Here is a 27866-nt window from a genome sequence, read left to right on the forward strand (position 1 = left end):
GGGCAATGTTGAGATGAAACTGTATAGCCTAAATCAGCATGTAAGAGGTTGCAGAAGAGGGATTACAGAATTTATGTCTGACATCACATCTGGAAATTATTTAGGGATGATGAAAACTATCAAATGCAGCCTCTAAGTACCAGCTGACTCCATCCTGATCTATTTTGTTTGATATCAATATACCCCAAACTAACCAGGATGGCATCCAGGATAAAAATTTCCTTTAAGGTAAGTTTGCTTAGATTTTCAGAAGGATTTGATTGAAAGCACTAACATTACGTAGTCTCCACCAGGAGACCATTTCTTCTACTATCATAGACTCTTTTGCAGGCTGAAGAAATAGTAGAAATCAGCCTAAAAAGAATGTAGCTGGCCAGGGGAGTTGGCCATCCATGGAGGGTCCAGTTTGCTTCAATGGCCAGATACATTCTTTTTAGGCCGATTTCTACTTATTCAGCCTGCAAAGGAGTCTGGTGGAGACTAAATGTTACCGTAACATAATTTTTGAAAATTTTGTTGTCAGCGAGATGATCCCTCTCACACCCTCTCATAAATCGTCCTTGTGTTGTCCTTGAGACCAGAACCTACCCTGCACTGCCCGTACTGGTCACAGTCATTAGAGTGGCCATAGCAGTTACAGGCGGGGAGGGCTTGGCAGTCGCCGGGCGTGCCCCTACGCGGGTCACCGTAGTAACCAGGTACGCAGCGCTCACAGTGCACTCCCATGGTGTTGTGTTGGCAGTTCTAGAGGTACAGGTAGCATGTCGGCAGAACGTACTGCGCCTACGCAAAACCCTGATTTTTCAGTTTTCGTTGGATGTTTGGTCAACGTTGCATTAGAATTTTGCCTGTTGCACACAATATCTTTTCCAACACAACATATGGAAACTACAGACTATATGCGCGAATATGACCTTATATGAGACGTTCTGCCAAAGTACTGTGCATAACACATTTACGGGTTTTGCGCAAGTGCAGTACGTTCTGCCGACATACTAGTATAGGTAGACCTGATCGTCGGTGAGGTAGCTCATTAATACATGTAGTTGATAGCCAGAAAAAATGCAGGATGGATTTCATTAATATAGCCTACTACCGAAAGAAAGTGAAAGTGAAAGGTATCCATCCCATTTCAGCTTCTGTCAACTCTGTCAACAGTTTGAGTGGACACAAGCTAAAAACGGATGGATTTTCGCGGTAATGAAGTGCATGGAAAATGTAAATATGATCGAGCTGTATGTTATGAGAAGTCAAAGCTAGGCAAAGATACTATTTAGATTGTTATGATCTAATGAAAGATGGATAGCTGATGTCAATGCACAGATGTTAGTAACTTATTCTGTAGAATGGCAAATAAACTCCTTTTTTGTACCATCTAATGCACAGCCAAAGCCTTGGTATAAAGGGTGGTCTAAAATGCAAGAAAAAAAGCACTATTACTTGTATTTGAAGCCAACATGACACTGAATGCCAAGTGTCATAAGATACACTTCCAGCATAGAAAAACGCATTATTAAGCAAGGAAACATAAGCACAGTTTCCACCTAAACCAACATATAAAAAAATATATTATATAGTCAGTGCTGTTTAAAATTTACTGATGTTAACCTAACATTATCCAACTAGAAACTAAAATTTATATAATAAAAACTTGTGCAATATAAAACAAATTTTGGACAGATAAAAAGAAACACTGGAAAATCAAGTTATAGGTGCCATATACTGTAGCTATAAGAATAATCAGTGTTTCTTTATTATTCCCCAACAGTTCTTACCCAACATAATATGAGGTACTTCAGGTCACTGGTGCCCTTTGGCCAGTGATATGTTTCCAACAAGGTGTAATTCATTTTGTTTGTAGAAGAGGATATGTAAGTTAGTAGTGCTGTCTGAAGGGATTTTCAAAGTGTCCTAATGTAAAGAGTGCAAGTCAGTGTGTTGCCTTTAGGCCACACCAATTTAATTTGTTGGTTCTCGGATTCGCCTCTTGGTTTTTTTCTGATTTGCAAAAAAAAAAATATATGATTCTGGTTCTGAATCAACTGAAAAATGCTCATGTTTTGCCCCCAACAGTTGAGGATAGTCCTTTTCTTCCTAGTTGTTACAGTTTTCCCATCTATCATTGCAGTGGTTTGATTAAAAGTTCCAAATTCAATGTTTAAATTTTAACCCAGCCTTTTGTGTTGACTTCATGGCTCATTTCGTAGCATTTAAGCCAATAATAGGATGCCTAGACCTGTTTTTATTTTTATTTTTTTTCGCCCTGTCGCTTCATATTTTTTCTGAAAAAATCCGAGAACCAACAAATTAAATTGGTGTGGCCTTACGATTATTCAAAAACAGCATGCCCTGTACATGTCAAACCTCTGTCCCTACGTACCAGACAGTTGCCCTGTGAGTCGCAGTCGTTCGAGTGTCCGTTACAGTTGCATCTAGCTATGGGCTGGCAGTCCTGTTCCGTCCCCCGCGTCGCGTCACCCTCGTAACCGGGCGCGCAGCTCTCGCACCGGTCCCCTGCCGTGTTATGCTGGCAGTTCTGCAACGAACCAACCCATCCACAACAACAATGGTTAGTCCTCTCCTCTCACAAGCACGTCGACAGAACGTACTGCGCCAGCGCAAAACCTGGATTCTTCAGTTTTTGTTGGATTTTTGGTCAAACATTGTCATCCTAAAATGTGCGAATACAACCTTAAACAAGACGTTCTGTAGAAGTGCAGTGCACAATACATTACAGGTTTTGTGCAGGTGCAGTACATTTTACCAATGTGCTCCTCTCACACATTGTAATTGAAATGGCAGAGACTGAACTGTGGAGCATATCATTACATAGAAGCACGTCAGATTGTAGTCATGAGGGTACAGCAGTGTTTAGACTGGTGTTTGTAGGCTGGTCAGTGATAAACTTAAACCTATCCCCCAAGTACACATCTAGCCTATGTTAAAAGTTTGTACCAAAATCTTACTACATCTGGTGATTCATATGCAATGTGAGTGCAAGACCAAAGGCATAAAAACAGGCATAAAACCTAGACAGAAAGAGGACACGACTAACCAGGCACTTTCCAGACACGTCACACTCTATGGCATGGTTGTTGCAGTCGCACAGCGCAAGCGGCTGACAGTCATTGGGGGTCCCCTTTCTGGGGTCTCCCACGAAGCCAGGCAAGCAGCGCTCGCATGAGTTGCCCATGGTGTTATGCTCGCAATTCTGTTTGAGATGCAGCAAGCAGCACGTGCCGAGTCAAGGTGTCCATGTGAGTGAGGGGGCAAGCATTGGACACAGCATGGTTATATGTTACAGTAAAATGTTGAACTTTATTCCAACACAACGGGTACACAGAGATCAAATTTTCAATGACCACTGTCGCTTTCATCAAGATAATTAATGACCAGTCACTTCTGTCTGATTGAAGCAACAGTGGTCATTGAAAATTTGATCTCACGTGTGCCTCTGTGTTGAAATAAAGTTCACCATTTTACTATGATTACTACCAATGTTATGTTATGTGTGAGATGTAACAGCTGTAAGGATTAGTACCAGTATCTACAGGCATTGCATTGCTTCACTTGCTAATGTCACAGTTTTCTATTCATTCAACTGGAGGAGCAGACAGACTTGCAATCCAACAATGTCTGAAGATGCTTACCAACAGGTGTGTCATGTGCATACATTCAACAATTTGGTTGTCCACTCAGTTGTTAGCATTTCGAATTGGAAGCACTGGCAATAGTATCATTACAGTCATGTATTGGTTGTTGCATTAACACTGGCATGTATATGGATGCCTTTGACATTCTGGTATGACAAGACAAACTACTACACTCTTGGTGCAATATCCATAGACGTTCGTAGAGAAAGGCTGCACTCGCTGAGCGTGTGTGATTATATATATATATATATATATATATATATATATATATATATATATATATATATATATATATATATATATATATATAGCTGTACTGGCGAACAACACTCACGTTGAACAAGGTTTGTATGCCAAACAATGAAATGAGTGCCAGTATGCATGTGTGTGGATGGCATAATGTACTGGTCATGAAGCATGCAGGTGAGCTTACCTGACACCGGCCACTGACTGGGTCACAGTCATTGGAATGTCCGTTGCAGTTGCACTGATCTGAAAGGAATTAAGAAATCTTCATCAAAATTTGACATTGTGGTTTTTAAGGAAGATTTTATATCAAATGCTGACATGGTATCTTAAGCATTCATTTTCCAAGCAGTATTAAATATTGCTTGATTCATCACAGACTTTCAGAGAAGCTAGTAGCACCTAAAATTGTTTAAAGCTCAACCAAGGTTTGCCATTATGTGGAACAACTAACAAACATATCATTTTGATGCCTCATTTCACAAAGAAAGATTTAGTCTTCCTAACATCACAGCTCTCCCCGCAGCTTTTGCAATGCCTGCTATACTAATCTCCAAGCAGATTCTGTAGAGCAAGTCTATATTGGCCACCTGTATCGATAAGTTATTGGCCTGCTTTAATCATTGTTACAGAAGGCCAATATAGGTTCCCCTTGCCCCACAGAATCTGTATCTGTATAGCCGGTATAACCGCCTTTCGGCGTAAGCCGCGTAACACACCAGCTTCTGTATCTGTATAGCCGGTATAACCGACTTTCGGCGTAACACACCAGCTTCGCAGGCACGCGGCGCGGCGGCAGCTGGCTACATTTACAACGATTGACTTGTTACACCTAACCCTTGAACTTCTAACTCTAGACATTGTTTAAAGCTATCTAATGACAATGCCCCTACTGTACTTGGTGACATCTGCTTGGAGGTTAAGCTATACCAGTTACCACCTTTTGTCAATGAATTGATGTGACGTTACATGAAAGTTACGCACCACAACCAACTTCGTCGGAGCGGTCATTGCAGTCAGCCTCCCCGTCGCAGCGGTAGGTGATGGCCACACACTCGTCACCGGACTGGCACTCGAACTGGTTCACGAAGCAGCTGGATCCAGGTGCCACAGCTGCGGGGTGGAGCAGAAGAGACGGTTTTTACTAAGCACGTCGGCAGAACGCCAGGGTTGGACAAGTCCCATTGCCCACTTGCCCAGGGCAAATAAAAGTACTGTTTGGGCAAGTGCTACTGTTGCCCGATTGGGCAAGTAAATTTTTTGGATGCAAAGTATAGCCACTACAGTGTTTGGAGCAAGTCAAACCACCTTATTTCCATAAATGAAGCATCCAACATTATCAACTCCAAAATAAGACAATTTCAAAATTGGTGGTAGTAAAAAATGCATAGAAATATGTATATTTCGGGCAAGTGAAAGTTGGTTCGGGCAAGTGGAAATGACCTGTTGTACTTGCCAGATAGGGCCAGTGGATTTCTGAAAACTTGTCCATGGCTGAACGCCCTGCTCCTTCGTGAAACTCGTAATGTATTGTAACAATTATCAACGTTAGCGTTAGCACTTCGGTTGAACGTTTCATTCAAGGTCATCTGCAGTTTTCAAATGTTGTGTCGGAAAAGATATCGTCTGCAACAGGCAAAATTCTGGTCCAACGTTGACCAAACAAATATCCACAACCGCAAAAATTCCGGGTTTCGTGCAGGCGAAGTACTAACGTTAACGTTAACATTAAACGTTAAGTACGTTCTGCCATAGCCGCGGCGACTGTTGCAGGGCTTCTCTTGCTTGCAGTCTTTTACATTAGCCCTAACTACATGTTGTTAGGGCTAATGTAAAAGACTGCAAGCAAGAGAAGCCCTGCAACAGTCGCCGCGGCTAGTTCTGCCAGTTCTGCCGATATAATGTATGGCGTCGTTTTTAACAATCTGTACAGTTACCTTACCGGTGGTATGTTGTGATGAAATCAAACCTGCAGTTTTTTTTATGAAGATATAAAACTCATAAACCGCAAAGGAAAAAAAGCATCAATGCGGACAAGCTCCGACCTTTCTCAGGCTGAAATGACCGAAAGTGTAAGTCACGTTGTAGTATGACGTCAGCAACAGGTCAAAGGTGACGGTATCGGATGGTCTAAGGGGCTGTACGATATTTACCGGGGAGGGAGGGCCGGTCGTCTGAGGGGGGAGGGCCTAGGAAAAAAATTTGAGCCGGGGGGAGGGCCTAGGAAAAAATTTTTTTGACCTGGGGGGAGGGCCTAGGAAAATTTTTTTACGCTACCCCCGGACGACCGCCCCCCCTCCCCGGTAAATATCGTACAGTCCCTAAGTTCTACTGTGCCAGTTGTCACCCCCATGAAACTCCTTCCTCTTCGCCCCCGCCGTTCTGCTTCGCCCCCGCCCCGTTCTGCTTCGCCCCCGCAAAAAATCTGCTTTGCCCCCGTCCTTCTGCTTAGCCCCCAATGGCGGCACAGCTCACAGTCGACACGAAAATCGTCTGCAAAATAACAATAAAAGGCTGTGCCGCCATTGGGGGCTAAGCAGAAGGACGGGGGCAAAGCAGAATTGCGCCGGGGGCGTAGAGGAACGACGGGGGCGAAGCAGATTTTTTGCGGGGGCGAAGCAGAACGGGGCGGGGGCGAAGCAGAACGGCGGGGGCGAAGAGGAAGGAGTTTCATGGGGGTGGTTGTAACGTTACTTCTTTTTCGTGTTCACTGGCGGCACCTGATTTAATTTGAGTGCGTTGCCACTTTGTCTGCCCTTTAATGTGTGGTGATCGACGGAAAAGATGTTGACTTTGTTTATTTGCTGTCTGCTTTTGTTCATTTCGTCTTATGCAATTGTATTTGATAGGGATGGATACCTACTTGGCTGAAAGAATCTACTATCTACTATCTACTACTATTGTAGCGGACTCCAGGAAGAATTCTGTGAAATTATGAAAACAAAAGGTCAATTGATATCCTAATAAAACAACCAGGCAAACAAACGTACGGCAGTCCTTCTCGTCGCTGTTGTCCCCGCAATCGTCCTCCCCGTCGCACGCGTAGATGGCGTCCTCGCACCCGCCATTGTCACACCGGAACTCGTCCGACGCGCACTGCCTCACCGCTGGAAAAAGTAGGTAAAATACACTTTTAATTTGTCTTCGTGGTTCTTTGCTCTTTATTTATTCGTCCATAACAAACTTATCACCAGAAGGCGCTATTCAAAGTATTCCTGGGGGAGGGGGATATCCCCACAATAAAATAACAAAACATTACTAACAAGTTACCAAAACAAAGCGAGAAACAAATTAGCCCTTGCGAACAAGCCCTCGTTGACCTTGAGCCCTCACTTTCGTCCTTGAGCATAGAACAGGTGGCGGTTACAAACTTCCACAGTCTGAGGAAAATGGAAATGTCCACAGAACTTAAATAATCTTCACGGTGGCGACAAATGCAGGGAGGGGCGAAAACCATGCAAAAATCATTACAGTGAATTGTGTTAAAGTTATGTGAGCCGTCGCCAGAACGAAAAAAAGAATTGCCCAAATCCCTATCCAAGAACGATCTCAGAATTGTCATGTTTGAATTCCCTGTACGGCCCAGCCTTGATTGATTGTAGGTACAAGTTACCGTACAACATTTCTTGGAGCCCTTTCACCCAACGACCAACGTTATAAATTTAAAGCCGAGTGTTCCGAATACCTGAATGTCGCCTCTGGTGCCAACTATGTAGAGGATTAAATATTCGAAAGTAACGTTAGTCATCCACCGGATTCTACTATCGGCGATGCATTGGAGATTTTAATAGTTCAGTGATGAAAATAGTTTTACCATACTATACACTGTGGAAAACTTTTTTGGGAAAAACGAACGGGAGTCACTAAACGAGCTCCCATTCCTGGTGAACAGCCGGCAGCCATCCGCGGTCAGAAACTACCCAGACCCTCCCTCTGCTGCGACCGGAGCTTAACCGCCACCTGTTCTATGTTCAAGGACGTCAGTGATGCTCAAGGTCAACACTTAAATTACTGGCAATATCGTCACTTGGCCGTTTGAAAGGCCGTCAGCGTTGAAGAAATGGAATGCAGGCCTCTCAACCCCCAAGCTTCGGTGACATTGACCTGAAAATGTCTTGTTGCCGTACTTGAATCATGCCATGTAGGAAGACATGACGACGAAACACAGGCGTGGCACATCAACGTTCGTTACGTACAGAGCCTTGGTTTGCTGAAAATTCGTGAAATTTTCGTCATAACAAGTATACGTTAAAAATCGTGTCACATACTTATATGGATAGGTAGCAGGACAACTGGACTATTCTACTACTTCAGGTTACAGTTTTTGTCCATGGGCAAGGACGGCTGTTTTGCCATTTCTGTGTTCACGTGTGTGGACAGCAGACGTGAATACTGAGATGATGATGTGTCTGGTACTAGCCTACAAATAGGATGGTACCCAGGCTAGTCTGGTACACAATCATCAGGAGAAAGACTGATTACTCCCCTGTCATCCTTACATCCACCACGTTCCGGGGGAGTGGCTCTCAACAGCTATAAGAGGACTGAGAGATTGAGCTGTGTGTTTACGATTTGCCGTTGTGCGGGACGCTAACAGGGAATGGACTGTGTCCCACCCTGGTGTTCCACAGAGAAGGTCGAGGGTACCTCGTTGACATTGCCGAGGCAAGCCTCTTCAAAGCTCCGCATTTGGCATCATGATCGAAGTGCAGAGTAAACTATAGCGTCACCCTTTTTTTGACACCGAACGGCAGTTAGTTTTTATAGCCGCTACCAGACTTCAGAAGCGGCTGGAAAGAGTTGAAATTGGCAAAAAAATAGACGGATGATATGCCAGTGGACTTGGTCCGCTAAAGAGATTAAGTTGGTAAAGGCTACTGTTGTTATATGGCTGTCTTTTCTGTCAACTCAGTTTCCGGTGAATTGGCTCAGACAGTCGAGACTAAATACACTCAGGTAAATAGGTCGGTCACGACTGAACACTGGCATCGCACCAGGAACTGTCGACTGCTGCCCCGGGCCATGTTTCTGTCAGGCGGAACTGTTGAACTGGGGCTTCCTTACGCAGCACTGGTGTGATCCATTGTAAACCCAACGTGATGGGGCCCGCCCAGGTCGATCAGGCAGCAAAGGTCTCAGAATTCATGATAGATGAACTTCAACAACTCTTCAAGCAGAGGAGACAAAACAGTACGGTCAAAGAGAACTTTTTGGATGCCATTGATTCGTGATAATTAAATGATTGCGAAGGAGAATCGGGCTAAATCGTTTACTGTGCGCCACACCTAGCCGTTCCAACATTGTCCAAAGTGTAGTGGCACAACGTATGGCGTTGATGTCACCTCTCGATGAAGGTTAGACATCCAGGTAATGAGGTGCACAATAAAACTGTTACTCAGGCATATCCAGTCTAAATCTATCCAATTGCTTGAGTAACTATTTTCTTGAAAAACAAATTAACACGATGTTATTCTGAGGACATAAGTCTCTATAAGTCTATTAAAGGCAAACGAAACTTGCGGTAACTCACGGCAGTTTTTCTCGTCAGACCTGTCCTGACAGTCGGCGTCGTCGTCACACTGATAGTCGGCAGGGATGCACTCCCCGTCATCGCAGGTGAACTGGTCATCGTCGCACACCAGGGACGTCGCTGGAAGAAAAATGTAAGTTTAACATTACATAATCTCACTGGCTTTTATCAACAGTACGTTCTCCGCTGGCATAGGTTAACCTGTCACCGCAACAGACGGGTAGACGTCTATGACTGCACAGATGCACGAACGCCAACGCAACACACGGTCTGATCTTGCGAGTGACAACACAAGGACGCCACTGCAACGGGACAATAACGAATGTTTTGGACAAAAAAGCAGTCTGTCCGAGGTAGGAAAAACGTATGCCTGAAAACACAACCTTGATGGATATTGGCCCTATCATAAAACGTTGCCCTGACAGCCGTGACACATAGTATTATCATTATACCGATATAGCTTCTCTTTTTGCCGTTTTACTTAGTACCAGTGCCAGATTGTACAGAATGTACTGTACAATAGAAAGGCTCAGTAAACCCTATCACACATTCAATACAAGCCAGTTCGCCGCAGTGTGAAATGAATGGAATACGTGTTTCCCCATGTTAACAAGCCTGCAAAGACTGTTGAAAAACAAGACCCAGCTTGCACCATCATCATGTTCTGTTGCATCTGTTAATGCCACGTTAAAGATTTCTTGTGCTATGTCCTGTGGTCAGATTCAGAGCAATGGTTGGTATTACTGCGAGAATTCGATACGACCGATAGTAAGGCATAGATAAATCCCGGCTTAACACTCCGGGTTATTTCCGCCGCCTCGCCTAGAGTTACAGATATACCACGGACCGACACGCTGTCACAATCATGCCGCATGATTCTTAGTTAACCCTATCCCAAGGTATGTGACCCACAACATGACTTTGTGATATCTTCGGTCCGTCTTAAGACACAAGACACTTTCTGGCCTTTCATTCATTATTGTCAAATGTATAATATTATAGAATTGAATGGGTTTGTCATGTTATCTTTAAAAGAAGGAAGCGCATAGATAGTGTGTAAAATATTTTGGTGTGGTATGTGAAGAGTGTTCGTCAATAACTCACTCACTTACACATTCGCCCAATACACCTATCCTACTCTGCAAGCTATTGTGCCAGGTCGTGATCTCATTGAGAACGGAGAAGGTAACAAACGTCTCCTGTCTTTCAGCGGCTGACACGGATCCTAAGCTCTCCCCGGTACCCCTCATCCATTAGCCTGGGTATATATCAAGTGTGGCTGAAGTAGTTTGTTTGCTTTGGCAGGGCAGATCAGTGATGATGGGGGGTGTCGTCACGCGTCATTCTGGTGGTAGGTGCAAATGTGAATAGTGAAAAAGGCTAGCCTGGCATCCAGTCTTTCGTGATTGGGACAGGCTGTCTTCGGGGCTCTAACAGTATTCCACTGCCCAGCTCATTAGCCCCGCCCAAAAAAGCGAGATTACCCCCCCCCCAAAAAAAACGGTAAATGGTCGTGGAAACGTCCGCTTTATTTCAGTACTGTTGGTCCTATGATCGCTACCCTGTCCTGCTACTATTGGGGGCAGATAAGTAACTATAACTAATAATATAAATCCTCATCCAAATTAAATTTCTGATCGGGATCGGAAGTCAATCCAGATCCCTTTTTTTCACTGTGAACAGGGTCATGAACTACCTCCTCGAGGTGGATTACTTTTGGATCTGGATCGGAGAAAATCAATCCGGATTGGAGCGTTCACACTGCTAAAACCGATCCGGATTGAATTCATTTCCATAATTTCGATCCCGATCGGCAGTCAATCCAGATCCATTTTTTTCACTGTGAACGGGGTCTAAATGGTCTTGCTCGGGACCTGTAGTTGCTGTAGATCTCTGCTATAAAATTTGTCGGACACATACGCCCCCCCCCCCTCATCAGACCACCCGTGCTGACCCCTGCCTCGTAAATTTTTTGCTTCTCCTTCTTCTTCACGCTCTTCACCACGCCCGCTCAGATGTTCTAGCCTCGACCAGGCTTCGGGAGGCGGCTGGAAAGAGTAGAAATCGCCCAAATATAGAGACAGCATGCCAGGGGAGCTGGTCTGCTGCAGAGAACAGGAGGGGAGCGGCAAACTGTTCTCTCCAGCAGACCATGCTATCTCCCTATTTGGCCGATTTCTACTCTTTCCACCCGAAGCCTGGTAGAGGCTACAGAAGTTCCACACACACAAGGTGGTTAATACCAAACACGATGGAGTCAGGAATGCCTCCCTTGTTATTCTTCACCAAGTTTTCAGCTGTCTACAAGTCGGGACCAGGTCACGCCCACGTCACAACAACCCCCCATGCAGTCACTCCGAGCTTCTCAAAGTAACATCTAATAGGCAAGACATGTCTTTACTATATTTTCGCCACTATTCTGATGATGATGATGATCCTTAGTCAATTTGGCTGCGCAATGCATCCTACGGATTCACCTCCCTTCTGATAAATTCCCAATGATAATAACTAATAAACTGGTTATATGGTCCCGAAATTACTTTACCCACGCAGATGCTTTAGGTATAATACTGTACAAGAAATGAGGTTTAGTACAAATAACTTATAATGAACGATTTGGGAGAAAACACGAAAGTTGAAGCCACAAACGTCTGAAAGTGATGGTTTATGAGAGTGGTTTATGTTGCCGGGTGCTGTTCTTTGATTATCCCGGGTGCCATTTTTGTGTAACATGGTCGTACGTTACACCTTACTTTGTCCAAACAGCAATATAAAATGATGTTGTATAGAGTTTCTAATCAAACCAAACGTTTCCTGTGTAGCACACCCCCGCCTGTGAACTTCCAGCTGAAGTCAATTGCCTTATCGTGCAGTGTCAACTCAGTTGTCCTGAGCAGAACAGACCAGCTGCACGGTGTTACAACTCACACGTGCGCACTGTTGGGGAACCAAAAGGTTCCGTATAGACGTACGTGATATCTAGGGCAGTCTAAAGACCTGTTGTGTCTAAGTGATTTAGACATCTTTTTTAGTGACTGTTCTTTGTGATTGGTCCGTGTATTTTGGGGATATGGCTGTAAAAGTTGTTAAAAGTAGCTGTGTATGTATATGTACTTGTACCTGTACTTGCTTTCATGATTTGAATAAACAGTGTTGAAAAAAAATAAAATAGAATAAAAAAAATAAATAAAAATTAAAAATAAAAAAAATTAAAAAAAAAGGTTCCGTATAGACATGCTGCACCAAGTACTAGTATATGTACATTGGTTTCGTCGATCTATGAGGCAGATGCGTTTTATGAAATAGACAGATAACATGCCAGGAGATGGTCTGTATTCAATAAGTACGTTACACCTTACTTTGTCCAAACAGCAATATAAAATCAATGTTGCCGGGTGTTGTTCTTTGATTATCCCGGGTGCCATTTTTGTGTAACATGGTCGTACGTTATACCCCACCTTGTCCAAACAGCAATATAAAATGATGTTGTATAGAGTTTCTAATCAAACCAAACGTTTCCTGTGTAGCACACCCCCGCCTGTGAACTTCCAGCTGAAGTCAATCGTCTTATCGTGCAGTGTCAACTCAGTTGTCCTGAGTAGACCAGACCAGCTGCAGGGTGTTACAACTCACACGTGCGCACTGTTGGGGAACCAAAAGGTTCCGTATAGACATGCTGCACCAAGTACTAGTATATGTACATTGGTTTCGTCGATCTATGAGGCAGATGCGTTCTATGAAATAGACAGATAACATGCCAGGAGATGGTCTGTATTCAATAAGAAATATCAATTTTGCCAAAAAACAGTTACTCAAGCAACTGGATATGATTTTGAAAACGTCAGACGTTTCAGCTAGTATCCACTAGCTTTCGTCAGTGACTGAGAGACCAGAGGGGAAAGAGTAACTGTTTTTTGGCGTATCGTATTACCTGGATGTCTAACCTTCATCGAAATATCAAATTTGCCTTTTCATACACATTTCGCACTGTTGGGGAACCAAACGGGTTTGTATTATAGGCAGATACAGAACATATATATTTACTCTTTATTCACGTTTCACAACAGGCCAGCCGTTCAACACTCACAAAACTGCCCCACGGACTAAAAATAATGTCTCCCACGGATCCAGCGACGATGAAAATATAGTTACAGCAAAAGGAAATTAACGATCACGGCATGCTTGTAATGTGGCTGACTTGATTCAACATGTGCAACATACCACATGATTGGGGGAGGCATATCCAACATGGCGGAACCTCCGTGTTTGTCTAAGCTAACCTTGATCCTCGCCACCACATGCCGCACTCAGCGGTGTCACGGCTCTAACCGGGTGCTAACCAACTCCAGTCTCCCCTCGAGCTCCGAGAGTCTAATCTACTTGGGAGAAGTCTATTTACACTTATGTTTTCGGATCCTTGAAAGTTTCCAAGAGGATGTAGACTACGTATATAGTATACTGCGAGTTCAATGTTTGTTCAGCTCACCATTGACATAGTTAATATCAGACGCGGGAAATTATGATATTTCCTAATTTCCTTCATCAACAAATTGTTCAACACCAGTAACAGTATTATACAATTTGTCCTTGTAAGTTTGGTTAGACTATCAATGCAGAATTTTTTTTTTCAGAAATGTGTATCAATTGGTAAATGTATGGGCCTAGTCGTTGGTACGATATAGCTAGCTGTCGTCTGCGAAGCTGGTGTGTTACGCGGAAGGGGCGGTACAGATACAAATACATGTATGTGTATTTTCATGTTTCTACGACTTTTTATAGGTGACATACCCGAAATATAGCCTGGGTTACCGGTACCATCCTACTTTTATAACGGGGCTCCCATACTCGCTTCCCTAAGTACTTCTTAGGGAAGCGAGTGTGGGAGCCCCGGCATACAAGTAGGATGGTACCCAGGCTACCCGAAATAAAGAAATTCAATTCACTCGCGCCTCGTGGCCTTGGAGTGAATTGTGAACAGGCGCGTGGCCACCCCTGACGCGATGTCTGAACTGAATTTGGAGAACAAGAAGTGTCTTTAAAAGTTGAGTGGCCCTGCCTGACAGGTTACAGCTTGGATCTGTTATCTGAAGTCGGAGCAAAGCGAGGGTCTAGTCAGAGAAATGCCTGGGACTTCGCTACGTGCGGCATCCGCCGGCTTTGTGGGCGAAATTAGGCAATGGTGAATGGGACCTGGGTGTGGCATGTCGGTCCATCACTGCAAGGTAGCAGAACATGGGCGACCCCCGGGGGTCTGTGACGCGGGTATAGAAAGTAGTGCAGCGAATATTCTTGAAGGCTGGGTAGAAAGCCTGATAAGAGCGTCAGCCAGACGTAAATTTTGCTGTTTGGTGTAGGAATGTATCGGGTTTGAGACTGTATGATTTGAATTGTGAAGGTTTTGCAGTTCGTGTATAAATGCGCCGTATTGCGGAACTGGCTTTCCGGGTGAGTCGGCTGCAGTTCAGGTCACGTCCGTAGAGGGCGATTTCAAAGTGTACGTTACGAGCAGATACGCCGACAGGATTTTTTGGTTTCTAGATATTTTGTAGTTTGTACCTTCTTCTGAAACATATTCGATTTTCGTATTTGTGAAGTGCACCCTGCTATAATTCTTACCGCGTCGAAGTGAGTCATCTTGGGGTCCTTAACTATAGAAATCCCCATAGGGCGAAAACTGTGTTCTGCTACCTTCAGGTGCCATCGGTACAACAATCCTTCACTGTTGAGACCATTTGGAGATACAGGACATGATCGTAGTCTCAATGCATACGACATTCCTTACTTGCAATACAAAATATATTTATCCTTCTTGGTACAATATCAAACCCTAGCTAGGGGGTACGTTCCCCGACGATCTACTAGAAGATGTACTCGTAAAAGACTTGGAGAATCTATTTGCTATACAATGAGTAAGCAACGTTTATTAATGATAATTAGCCCCTAGCTGAGCAGCCTTGGCTGTATCTTCAGCCTACTGAATAAATGAATAAAATACTAGTAAATGGTTATTACTGTGGGCAGAGTTAGGCAAGTATCCACAAAGTCTTCATAGACTGACCCTTCTGTTGCCGACACCTTGGATGGATTGGAACCACACAGATATGGCAGGGTGCCCCGTGTTTGCATTGTCAGCCGATCTGAACATATAGGGCTCGACAAAGAACTAGTCCATGTACTTCCCCGCCCTCTCCCCCGGTTTGATGGCTCGTGTAAATAAACTCACGGTGATGGAGTGATGACTGATTTTCCGTTACACCCGTGAGCCGAAGGTACAAGGTCATTCCTAAGCCAACCCAGCCGAACAGGGCAACGCTTAGAAGCTATCAGCTGAAATGCCCCAGACGTGAATGGAACGAAACTAGGAGTAGACTAGTATTCAACGGATATGAAAGAAAAACTAAGCTCAGACAGACAGTACATGTAAATCGCCAAGCTGTAGACACTCGCTCGCTCGCTCGCTTACTCAGTCCAGTATTTAAGTTGGAAATGGTAGGAGCAGACTTTTAAAATATCAGACTAGAGGCCAGGCATAAGCGCCGAAGTACAGACATAAGATATGTGTCCTTGCTGGCACGGTGAAATAAATATTCACATGTCAAGTTTCAAATCCAGCTATCGGGACCATTCACGAGTTGCACATTCCCAGGATCCTTTGCGCACAGGGTAGGTCACGTGAGCGCACAGGGTAGGGAAAGGTCGCGGTAAACCACGTGACTCATCCTCGGCTCTGGTCGGAAGAAGTCGGAAGTGTTCGCGAGCGCTCGGAAATTTCAAAAATGGCTGACACCACTGCCGGCGGCGGGAGGCACGTAGTTTTTCACGGCGTTCGTACGGCAAAGCGGCATCGAATTTTTGCTCCATGACTATCGGTATGGGATAGGATAGGGTTGATTCAACATACTACGTGAAAATGTGACAAAAAGACAGACTTTTTAAATTGAATGCTCCCAGCCTACTATCGGCCATATAGCTTAGGGCACCTTCTTCCGACCAGAGCCGAGGATGAGTCACGTGGTTTACCGCGACCTTTCCCTACCCTGTGCGCCCACGTGACCTACCCTGTGCGCAAAGGATCCTGGGAATGTGCAACTCGTGAATGTCAGTGGCAGCTTCCGCACGGCATCTGCTTTGTATTAGCTGGGCGGCTAATTATTTTCACGAAATTCCTGATACAAAACAGATTCCACTAGTTTTAGACAGGTCAAGAGGGTCTCCTGGTTTCAGCATACCTACTCATTCTTTACCACACACTAGTAGATGGCAACGACCGTTAACGACGGAAAGTTGCATTGCCGCCACGGTGGGCGTTGTAGTTTTGCTAGACTGGTTTTCAATGTTGAGGTGCTAGTATATAAAAGCTGGATTCAGTTTGGCAGAAGCTGTCGGAAACCTCGGGCACAACATGCTACAGCTGTAGACTAACAAGAACGATTTATCACGAGTTTTTCCTCCTGTTTTTTTTTTTGTATATGGCAAAATTTTTCTGAGGCTCAGTGCGTAAATCTACCGACACAGTCTCAGTAATTTTACATCGACACTTGTCTAATATTTCACGTTCTATCTGTATCTGTATAGCCGGTATAACCACCATTCGGCGCGTAACACACCAGCTTCACAGGCACGCGGCGCGGAGGCAGCTAGCTACTAGAATATTACACCGAACGACCTGTTACACTCTATTTTTTCACATTTAATTGCAAGAGTGGTTTAAAGCTTTCTAGTGATAATACCCCAATGTGCTTGGTGGCACAGTTGTTGAGTGCATCTTTCTTCCCATCTAGCCCATGAAATATACAACATGATCTATTAACCTTCCACAGATAGGTCTACGTGGGCGATAAAACACTCGGTGTAACATGTGAACCTGTTGTTAGTCCTCCCGTCAGCGCCCCCTGATCCACCTGTCACCAATCATTACCCCGGACACATCTCCCGTACGGCTCCGTCCTTCATCTCATGTGCTCACCATTCCTGGAAGCCATGCTTCCTCTGGACATGTCCGTTGTCGGAAATATATCCACAGTCGCAAAACCTCGACTCTTATTGAAGAAAGCAAAAAAGGAGTAGTCTAATTAATGGTGGGGCTCGATGACCAAGAAGCGAGAGGAAGTCGAAAGGACTTATGTATACTAGACGTTTATATGTACATCTCCGGTTGATAACATGTAACCTGTGCTTAGCCGAGTGAGGCAAATATGTACAATAAAGGTCTTCATTCAGTCATTGTTAGGCGGAGAACAAGGGACAAGATCCGGTCGGAGTTTTGGACTGAGGAGGGGAGCGTAAATACAAGACGGGCCATAGAGCCCCCTAGTACAAGTACTGTAGTACCCCGGTACCTTGTTTTTTTTTCAGCTTCATGACAGGAGATCGAAATATGAGACTTACAATTACACAAAAACGTTGGCAGGAGAAAACTACGTAAGACTTGCGATGCGGGAACAATTAATCATCATAAGTGCCATAGCCTGAGCCGTAGGAGCCCGTCTGTCTGTCTACAAGTGACCATGATCGGTATTTATACTAGGAAATGACCATTTCACCTGGTGCTGATACCTTTCTACTCTACTCTACTAATCAACTCTACTCTACTCTACTCTCTACTCTTTCGACAGTCAGAATCTTTATCTCCTTAGAGACACATGACTCTAGAACCTTCCTCTATATCGTCCTGCTGACATCCCTCAGTCAGACGTGTCGTGACATTTTTCTTAATTCCCGACCTACGGTGAGGTGAAAGACAATCTTCTTGGGAACAGATAAGAAAGATCAAGGTTAAATCCCCGGAGACCGGGGGGAGGCATGGAACTCATTAGGGAGTGGAAGTGCAACACTCGTGCAAGGTCATTTGCATCAAGAACGGGGGGGGGGGGTTCTAATGCCCTGCACTGCCTTGACCTTCATTTTACGTTTATCAAACTTGATGCTCTTACAAGCTAAGTACAAGTCGTGGTGATAAAGTAGAAGTAAGATTCACAGTGATATCAGAACGTTATATCTTACTACGATTTACAGATATACAATGTGAACTACTATGTACAGGTTCAAATTCTTCTCTACAGTTGTAAAATTTTGATGTAGAGTCTCTATGATGGTTGAACATATGGAGCTTACATGGTTTGTCTAGGTCCATAAGGAATACGAATTAAAACAGCCACTATAGTAGAGTACGTAACATTCCTCATGATATAGTATAGTACTTTGATCGTCCAGAGGCATGTCCTGTCTAACAAGGAATTAGTGGCGGAATGACTGGATAATTGCACTCATCATGTCTATACTTCCCAGTCCATTGATAATGGAGCAACTACAGTGTGTATATAAAAACAGCAGTTGCACACATCATATGACAAGCGTTAAGGTTTAAGTTTTATGAGCTACCTCAGTTGGTCCGTCGTAGACTCTGTCACTGTGCAGACTTTTTGCGGCTTGCGTTTTTTCTATGACTAGTATGAGTCAATGACTATGAGTATGAGCATGGCGGTTTCCTGTATTCGCTAGGAGAGCTGTTTCGGGGGAGGGTTGTATCGGGGGGACCGGTGCAATGGGCAGGGGGGTAGAGTGCTCGCCTTGCATTCGGTAAGTCGAGTTCGATCCCCGGCCGGGTCATACGAAAGACTTTAAAATGGTACATACTGATTTTTCTGCTTAGCACTCAGCATTTCAGAAAGAGTATAGGAACGCACACCACTACCAGTGAACTAGCCCCCTGCTGTAGCGATTGTTCAACTGTGTGGCCCAAGGGCTACCGAATCGTAGATGGGCGCCGTCCTATGCACCACGTGGTAAGGACTATAACTTACTAGTAACTGTATCGGGGGGAAATAGCTGTATTCGAAACCGCCAAGATCACAATAGAAACAAAACGCAGGTCGCTAAAAAAAGTCTGCACAGGAGGCTAGTCAGATCGGATGTAGCCTCCTTTTCAGGCGTTCCCGGATCGGTCGTTTTTTTTTGGGGGGGGGGGTATTTTCTGATAAAACGTAGATTGCACGCAATATATATATATCTCCGTTCGACAGAGATATATGTAGGGTTGCCGGCTGGAGCTTCTATTGCGTGCGATTTACGTTTGCTCAGAAAACGACCGATCCGAGAACGCCTGAAAAGGAGGCTAGATCGGATGCCTGTGTCTGTGAGGGCTCGATGATGTCAAAGTTCAGGCTGCCATGTATCACACCGACTCGTGAAAACTCCCAGCCTGTCGCCAGGTCAAACAAAGACTGCGGAACCGAAGTGTATCCACTTTAACAAATATTTACAGCACCTTAACTGCTACATGTACCGCACCGACCGTCCATGTTGATACAACATTGGAAACAGCCCTGGGGACTCTTGAACCTTCTAGGGGGAACTGTGACTTCTAGACAACGCTGGGAGTTGGGATTTCGGGGGAAATATTTATGTTTTTGGTTTACCACAGAGGTCGGTGCAAAGTTCCCTGCTGAACTCACGTAAAACTGTCTGTATCCACTACCTACATGTACGGCAGTTACTACTACACATGGGTGTAGGAGGGAAAATGATCAGGTACTAGTGCTCAAGTGTCACGGCTGTCTTTCTTGATTATAGTAGGAATAGGAGTAAATCGCGTTTTAAGAGACAAGAAAAATGGTCACGTAAAGCATGTAAATATACACTTTGGACTGGCGTAAACAGGAAAACAGTTACGAGGTGGGACAATATACACATGGAAAAGTCTGACCGCCAGGCGATCATTGACGTCGTTTCACACTTGGAGGATGGACATAATACCTTACCTGCCTTACATGAATAATGAATAGCTTAGATAAGAAGAAGGTAAAAAATAGCAAATTCTCAGGCAAAGACATCTACATCTGTAACACTTATTCTCAAGTCGTGTACAAAACATACGATAAACGACGGAGAGAAACGACAAATGAAACGGGTGTTTACTTTTGTCTCTTGGCAGTTTGACTAGTTAACGGAGGTGACCTACATGTACTAAAGCCAGGACAAATATACAAGAGTGATCTGGACAAATAAAAGGATACGCGGGGCAAAATGCAGGATGTGTGTTACTATTAACACAGGTAGACACGCTGTTATGACAATACTAGATATTAAGCGATACTCGTGATCAGCAGAACTGACATTGTAAGCCATGAGAACAGGCGGAATCGGACAGGAGCACACGTGTTATTTTTCGTCATCTCTGCGGGGATCTGTGTAAAATTCTGTCCTCCATCCGTGGACTTGATTTAAGACCTGTTACCGTTAGTGGTGCAGACGGAGGTGGTCAATCAGTCAAGATCGTGGCATATAACGGCTCAGACAGAGACCAGTGAGGACCAGATAGTCTCCACCAGACTTCTTTTGCGGGGTGAATAAATCGTAGAAATCGGCCTAAATAGGGTATTAATTGGACAGAGAAGGTAGCCGGCAAGAGAAGCTCCATTTTCTTGGCGGGGAAATGGAGCTTCTCTTGCCGGCTACCTTCTCTGGCCAATTAATACATTTTTAGGCCGATTTCTACGATTTATTCACCTCGCAAAAGAGGTCTGGTGGAGACTAAGGACCAGACGTGATTATCGACTCTGGTGCAAGGACACAGATTGTTTTGTACTATAATTGTCACTGACGAATTTTTAAAACGACTGAAAGTTTTCAAAGACTATGTTTTCTTGTGTAGGAACTAATGTGCGTTTTAAGAGAGAAAAAAAGAAGAAAAAACACAAAAAAGTTTTCTCGGGGAGGGGGGGTCAAAGCTACACTACAGTCTGGTCTCATGTTTGTACTACATACTAGTACTTACTACAGTGTATTTGAAAAGCTGATAGTCACCTGTTATGTCAATCCTTCCACAAATGCGGTAAACCTTCATAAATAAAATGAGTTATGACTGACATTTTAGAACACAAGCTGGTAGAAAGGTTGAGCTAACAACTGAAGACACCGTGTGCACTCCAAGATGTCACGTAAACAAGAACAGGTTACAACGGAAGGGACATGCATAAAGCGCAGACACAACCACGATATTAAAGAGACACCAACAATATGCGCCAACAATCTACTCGTACATGCCTGCGGAGTTCTACTTTGCTAAAAAAACGAACTTTGTGTAGACGGGAAGACGGGGGAACGAAAAAAAAAAACGAAGACAAAAGCAGCTCATAAGCACATCCAGCGGCACGTATCTCACGTTCAATGTAGCGAGGTTGAGCTGCATGCACCGTGCGCACAACAAAATGCATAGGTTACGGCGAAAAGGCCAGACAGGCACAATGCGAGACACAAAACGTGCCAACGATCTACATGCTAGACTGGATGCCAAACCTGCACACTGGACACAAGTACAAGTATCTCAGTCAGCCTGTCAGTGCGGTTTTCTACTTTGTGCGGACGGGGAGACGCGGGAACACGAGAAAACTTCAGCGGAGACTCGAGTGTATCCACGACTACCAGTAGTACGTATACTGTATAAAGTCACGCTAACAAGCACAGGTTACGACGAAGGGCCACATGCATGAAGCGCAGAAAGCCACGACACAAGACGTGCCAGCAGTCTAGTACATGCCTGCTGTTTTCTACGTCGTGCTGAAGGGAAGACGTACGCGGGAACACGAGCTAAAACGGACACTCGTACATCCAGTAACTTACTCCTGGCGACCACTTGTATACACTCGGACCCGCAGCCGTTAAAGCAGCACTTCTCCCCGCCTCGGCAGTCGGCGTCGATGTCGCAGGTCCGGTACACCCTGGGTCTCCGCAGGCACTGGTCGGCGGTCAGGCTGGGCCGCGGACACGTGCCCGGCCGCTTCCCGAATATCCCTGGACCGGACGGTTCAAGTGGTGTGTTTGGTACACGGGAGAAGTACTACGCGCTTCATTCTCGACCTTTATTTAACCTTGAATTTCACTGTCGGCCGTGACCGCTTTTCAAGCGTTCAAGGGGAGAGGTCAGGGGTCCCAATAGCGCATACAATAATCATACATACAAAATTTAGCCTGGGTTCCAGACCCATAGCACACTGGACACAAAATATCTCAGTGAGCCTGGCTCACTGAGATATTTGTCTCCTTTGTGCTATGGGTCTGGAACCCAGGCTAACAAAATTAGCATAGAACAATTTCACAGAACCAACATTCGGCGGACTGACTCGCCTAGCCAATTTTACTCTCCTTTTTGCCGAATGCTACGATCCGTATTCCCGCAGAAAGACCTGGTGGAGGCTATGTTTGGTACACACAGAAGAACTGCGCGTTTTACTTGGCGCTATTACAGCTGGATTTGAATAGTAAGTCTTCGGTTGATCAAGTTTTAAAAGTATACATTTCTGTACAAATGCAAATGTGATATCTCCAATTTTGATGTGTTATAAAGTTATAAGGCTACCCAGGTGGCTAATGCATATTGTATTATATTTTGTACACAGACCGTGCAAAGCGAGGATGTCTTGCGCTGTCAGAATGAGCGAGGAGATATCTTGTACAGAAAGTTTTCATAGCTGATAACAAGTGATAAATATCAACTGATTACGATCTTAGGGTAAACAATTTTACCCGATTTACGTCCGTCTGCGTGCAAGACGAGAATGCCTCGCTGTCAGAATGACCAAGAACGTCCTTGGAAGGAATGGCCAAGGAGATATCTTGTACGGAAAATTTGTATAGGAGATAGCATCAGCTGATCACGATGTTGGGGTAAACAATTTTCTCCTGATTTACGTTCGTCTTCCGCCCACTACACGATTTCCTGACCCGGAGGCCTACCGATTCTAGCCTCTACCAGGCTTCAGGGGGCGGTTCATTTGACTTTATGTACTTCTGACTCTGAGTTGCACTTATGTACTTTTGACAATTTGAGTTGACTTTGTGCACTTTTGCCCCTTATGTACCGATTATGTTATGTACAACTTTGTATTAAGTTCTTTGGTGTTTCCAGTCTGACCTTTTGATTCGGACTTGGATTTATCATGTTTCTATGATTTCTGTACCTACGTTTATGTTCATGTTCATGTTCTGGTGTCTTATAACTTATAAGCCCATATGGGCTGGGTGACAAAGGTCGCAAGACACGTAAAAATTAATTAGTCAATTAATTCATTCATTCTACTCTTTCTAGCCGCCTCCCGAAGCCTGGTAGAGCCTATCTTCCCACTACACGATTTCCTGACCCGGAGGCCTCCCGAATCCCCGGGGTGTGCCGATGATGTGTTAATGCGTGGGGCCAATTATCGCCAGTCTCTCTGTAAACTGTGAATATGTATCCAGCAGTCACAGTTTACACTAGTGATAATTTGTGACAAATCAGCGCTATTCCAACATGTAAGCATCGCCCTGGCGGACCTGACTTTATCGCCATGTGGACGTGTGGCAAGAATTGTCACGATATGTAGCGTAAACATGTATCAAAGCGAAGACATGTATCCGAGTACGATAAACTTTATAAGGAAACTGCGCTCTCTCCCCGAGCGCTAGATCTGAGGCGCCAAGCAGGCTCGACGGCCCGCTTAGGGCATGTCGGGTGATACGCTATCTTGATGAGTTTTTGTGCCGTGGATGACGTCTTCTCAAGTTACAAATTATGCCGAAATATCGTCTATTTTGAAATCTTTGTAAATTGTACCAAGGAGGTTTTGATCTCCTTGATTGTACTCATTTGGCGTCAAATTTGAAAACTAGTTCCGTTGTAAAATTTACGATTGTGATATCATTGTAAAACGACGTTACAAAATTACCAAATAACGTCGGTACTTTTTCTTGTCCATGCAAGGTCCGTGTCTATTTTAAACCTCCTAGCCGGGGTTCCAGACCCATAGCACACTGGACACAAAATATCAGATAATCTTTTTGTGTCCAGTGTGCTATGGGTTTGGAACCCAGACTATAAACCTCCTTGATCCGTGTAATGATGAAAAACTTTTTTCTGGTCATTATCTTAAGTTAGTCAGTTAAATCAGTCCTATCCCACAGAATACTGATGCAAAAATGCTTGTTTTGTACCGTTGGCTGGTTCTAGCTATTTATGGGTGGTACCTATAAAATAAAGAGACGCCTCGCATACTAGTAGCTTGTTTGTTTGTTTTGGGGCTATTCAAAAGCTTCAACGAAGGTATGAAATGATGACAAAAATGTGCTAAGAAATTGATGGCAGTACATGTATCTTCTGTTTTGCCACCCTGAATAATTTGCATTGGAGAATACAGGACGGCATCCATACAAATTCATTACCCGTGCCGCTGGCAGGCCGCGCACAGCTGTCGCACAGACCCGAACCGCAGATCGCCTATCGGCACCGCTCATAGAAGTCATACCTCAGCCCCGACTAACCTCCATACCATGCCAAAAACTGGGGGTCTTCAGGGTCTTTGGGAGCTTTTATGTACTATTTTCCCGATTGGATATAGACAACATAGCCGGCCTGGTTGAATTACCCCCGTTTTTGCTAATCAGAAAACAGCCGAAGCCCACCAAACCCCCAGTTCTGTAAGCCTGCTACGGAGGCTAAGGCCCCCGTGGAGACCGCGGGGTAACATGTACAACCGGCTTTTCACCGGCCAAAAACAAACACGCAAAGCTAGCACACGTCGCTTCCTAATTGTATTGGCACAACAAAACGACAGACCGGCCGCATTGGCTTCTTCGTGTGTGATTTGGTTCTTTCTACTAAGGTCTTCCTTGATATACTAGTAACGCCCTTGGTTCTACCACACTGTAAAGTTGGAATGTTGCGATTTATCGCCCGTGTTCTTACTTAAATGCAAGGAATGCATAGGGATTTGGATCATGCATCGTTTGCCGGCGGTGAATGTGAATGAGCCTGGGAGCGAGACTACCATGTTGTTCTCTAGCTAGTACATGTGTCCGCCATGGGCGGCCTGGGAGCGAGCTTATCTCTGATGAATCATAATTTAGCTTGCAGGATGCGCATTTTATCTGCTGTAGATTAGCACTGGCCTCGCGGAATGTAAAATTTAAACAGTTTACAGCTTGACAAGACAAGACAAGAGAACAAGAATAGCCTGGCTGCCATCCTAGTTCTTATTCTGTGGCTTCCAAGCTTGGCATTTTACCAAGGAGGTTAAAGAAACTCCTTGCTCTTATGAACTGTTCTTTCTCCTCTCGAAAAGAGGAGAGAATGGGTAGCCTGGTTACCAGACTCGAGAGCCAAAATACTGTAGGTCCGGCAACCAGGCTAGAGTATGGAAGCCGCAGAGAAGCAACTAGGACTGGTACCCACTACCCAGGCTATTAAACAAGACTGCTTCCTTGTCTTTTCTTACTGCGAGGCCTGGTGGTGCGAGGCTATCTCTCCTGTAATTAAAGCCAACTTACTTTAAAAAGAACAATCAGCGGATTTGGAAAGAGACTGCCCTAATTAAAGGCTACATTATCTGTTGTCTGTATACATGGCCCGAGAGCGAGACTATCCTCCCTGCTGTGGCCCTCTCATCAATTATCGCGCCGGGCGTTTGTGTATGTTTTCTTTGACACGGGCGAAAATGCATTGTTTAGAAGTCCAAGAGGGGCCGATAGTCGCTAAACAAACACCTGGGAGTGAAGACGGATGTACGAAAATTTGTCTGCTCAAGCTCACACCTGGGTAGCCTCTAACAGGCTTCAAGAAGCGGCTGGAAAGAGACGAAATTGGCCAGGAAGACAGATAACATGCCGGGGGAGTTGGTCCGCTAAAGGAGTACACGTGGGCGAACTCCCCATGGCATGTTATCTGTCTATTTAACTTAAAAGAGGTTGAAAAATCAATCCTCCTTGGTCAGCCTGATCATTTTCTACTCTTTCCAGCCACTTCTGAAGCCTGGTAGAGGCTACTCTGGTACAGGCTACACACTGGGGTAATACCGACTCTCATGGGAGGATGGATGTGACGTAACACGTGTTTCTGTGTCCATGCATATTTGTCTAACAACCTGCAAAACTTCCGAAACTGGCACGTTTCTGGCCGGTATACATGTAGCTGTTTGGTGTTAGGGTCCAAGTCGGCTGTGCACGCTAGCTGATGGCGGCTATTGGTCCATTTCTATACAACTTGAAATACTCTAGAAATTTTGCATGTTCGCCAACTTTCCGAACGAATCGCGTGAGGCGAGGCGGTGTCGGACAAGTCGGACTGCTTCCTTTTTAGTTTGAGGTCTTCTCTTCTTTTTTTTTCGTGGCCGTTTCCCTCCCATCTGGATCCAACTACGGTCCCAGACACGGCAGTACTAGGCTCGTCAGGCCGCCCGCCACGAACCGCAGCCAAGTTTGAAGAAGAAATTAAGGACCGACGCGCCGAGTGTATCATATCGGGATCAAACGGGAAGAAAAGAAAGGAAGCAAGAAGAAGTCGGGCTGGGGTCAGGCGGATTTCCTCGCGCTGAACTGTGAGGAAATGTTGATAGATGTCGGCGATCCGTCCGAATGTTTACCCCCGCCGCACGTTGTCATTTTGCGGCCTTCCGTTCCTGTCGTGGCGGAAACCGCTAGCTAGCTAGCTAGCCGGGTCTGCGTTTCAGAATAATTGGAGCAGCCTGGCCTCTCTAGAGTCGGGCCGGCCGGGAAAGAAACAGCAGAGTTATGCAAAGACTGTGACACTGGTGTACCAAATACCGGCGGCAGACCGGCCAGCACAGCGCAAACAAGATGTAATTATTCCCCGGCCGATTTTTACATCACACTGAAATGAAATTAGAACACACACGCTAAAAGCTGGCTGTAAACGGCTCCATATGGAGTATGCAGAAGAAAGCTGGAAGACTTGTCAAGAGACAAATCGCTGTTGCTATAATGAATAACTTGCATCTATCGTATCTCCGCGCAGCAGCACACGTGGCGGACAATGTTGAAAGCTATAGTATAAAGAGACTCACCGCAGTTTTCTTCGTCGCTCTCGTCCGGGCAGTCCGGCGTGTCGTCGCACTGCAGGACGGACTCGATGCAAGACCCGTCGCGACACTCGAACTGCGACGGCCCGCACGGACCCTGCGCCCGTACCACCGCCGTCCCGGCCGCCAGTAGCGCCAGGACAGCGAGCCACAGGGACGGTATTCTCTGTATCCTCATGACTGCTGCACACCTTTCCTTCACTTCCAACACACACACACACCTGGGCACGCTCGGTCCAAGTTTTTCCTGGCTGCGGAACAAGAATAAAAGATCCACAGACTGACCGGCTGGAGGGAGAGCTGTACTCTGTGCCAAGTCTGAAGTTCGCCTGGCGCTGCGCTCCTTACTCGGGACGCCCTTCGTGCCAACTGTGTCAAGTGATGCTGACGTATCCGCCCGCCGTAGAGCACCACGGGTAAGGACATGCTAATCACCCAGGAGGAGGAGGGAGAGTGGGAGTTCTTCGCACGGGGCAACAGTAGTCCAGTCTAACTACGCTGGCTATATATATAATAATATAGCAGAATATTTGCCGGGGGAGTTTTGCCGCCTTGAGGTTTGACTTCGGAGGGAACGAAACTACCTCCCCG

At 45.1% G+C, this 27866-nt stretch overlaps 1 protein-coding gene across 1 annotated transcript; it reads right to left on the reverse strand.

Moving 5' to 3' along the window:
* Positions 1 to 537: 537 nt before the first annotated feature.
* Positions 538 to 27670, reverse strand: LOC109465626 (basement membrane-specific heparan sulfate proteoglycan core protein-like). Its single transcript, XM_019762997.1, has 8 exons — positions 27261 to 27670; positions 9430 to 9549; positions 6890 to 7006; positions 4884 to 5012; positions 4087 to 4145; positions 3056 to 3211; positions 2381 to 2536; positions 538 to 744 (listed from the first exon to the last, which is right to left on the reverse strand). The coding sequence occupies exons 1-8, from the start codon at positions 27451 to 27453 to the stop codon at positions 538 to 540; spliced, it is 1137 nt and encodes a 378-aa protein (XP_019618556.1). The 5' UTR covers positions 27454 to 27670.
* Between the last annotated feature and the right edge of the window lie 196 nt (positions 27671 to 27866).

Source organism: Branchiostoma belcheri, unplaced genomic scaffold (assembly GCF_001625305.1).
Source record: "Branchiostoma belcheri isolate BF01 breed outbred unplaced genomic scaffold, Haploidv18h27 scaffold155, whole genome shotgun sequence".
In the NCBI taxonomy this organism is placed as follows: domain Eukaryota; kingdom Metazoa; phylum Chordata; class Leptocardii; order Amphioxiformes; family Branchiostomatidae; genus Branchiostoma; species Branchiostoma belcheri.

Bases quoted from the DNA above. Each gene is read 5' to 3' on its own strand.
- LOC109465626 (XM_019762997.1), bottom strand. From the start codon at position 27,453: ATGAGGATACAGAGAATACCGTCCCTGTGGCTCGCTGTCCTGGCGCTA. The intron at 7,007-9,429 runs GTGAGTTACCGC...TACTTTTTCCAG, and splicing joins GTCTGACGAGAAAAACTGCC to CGGTGAGGCAGTGCGCGTCG. The intron at 745-2,380 runs GTACGTAGGGAC...CTGTACCTCTAG, and splicing joins ACTCACAGGGCAACTGTCTG to AACTGCCAACACAACACCAT.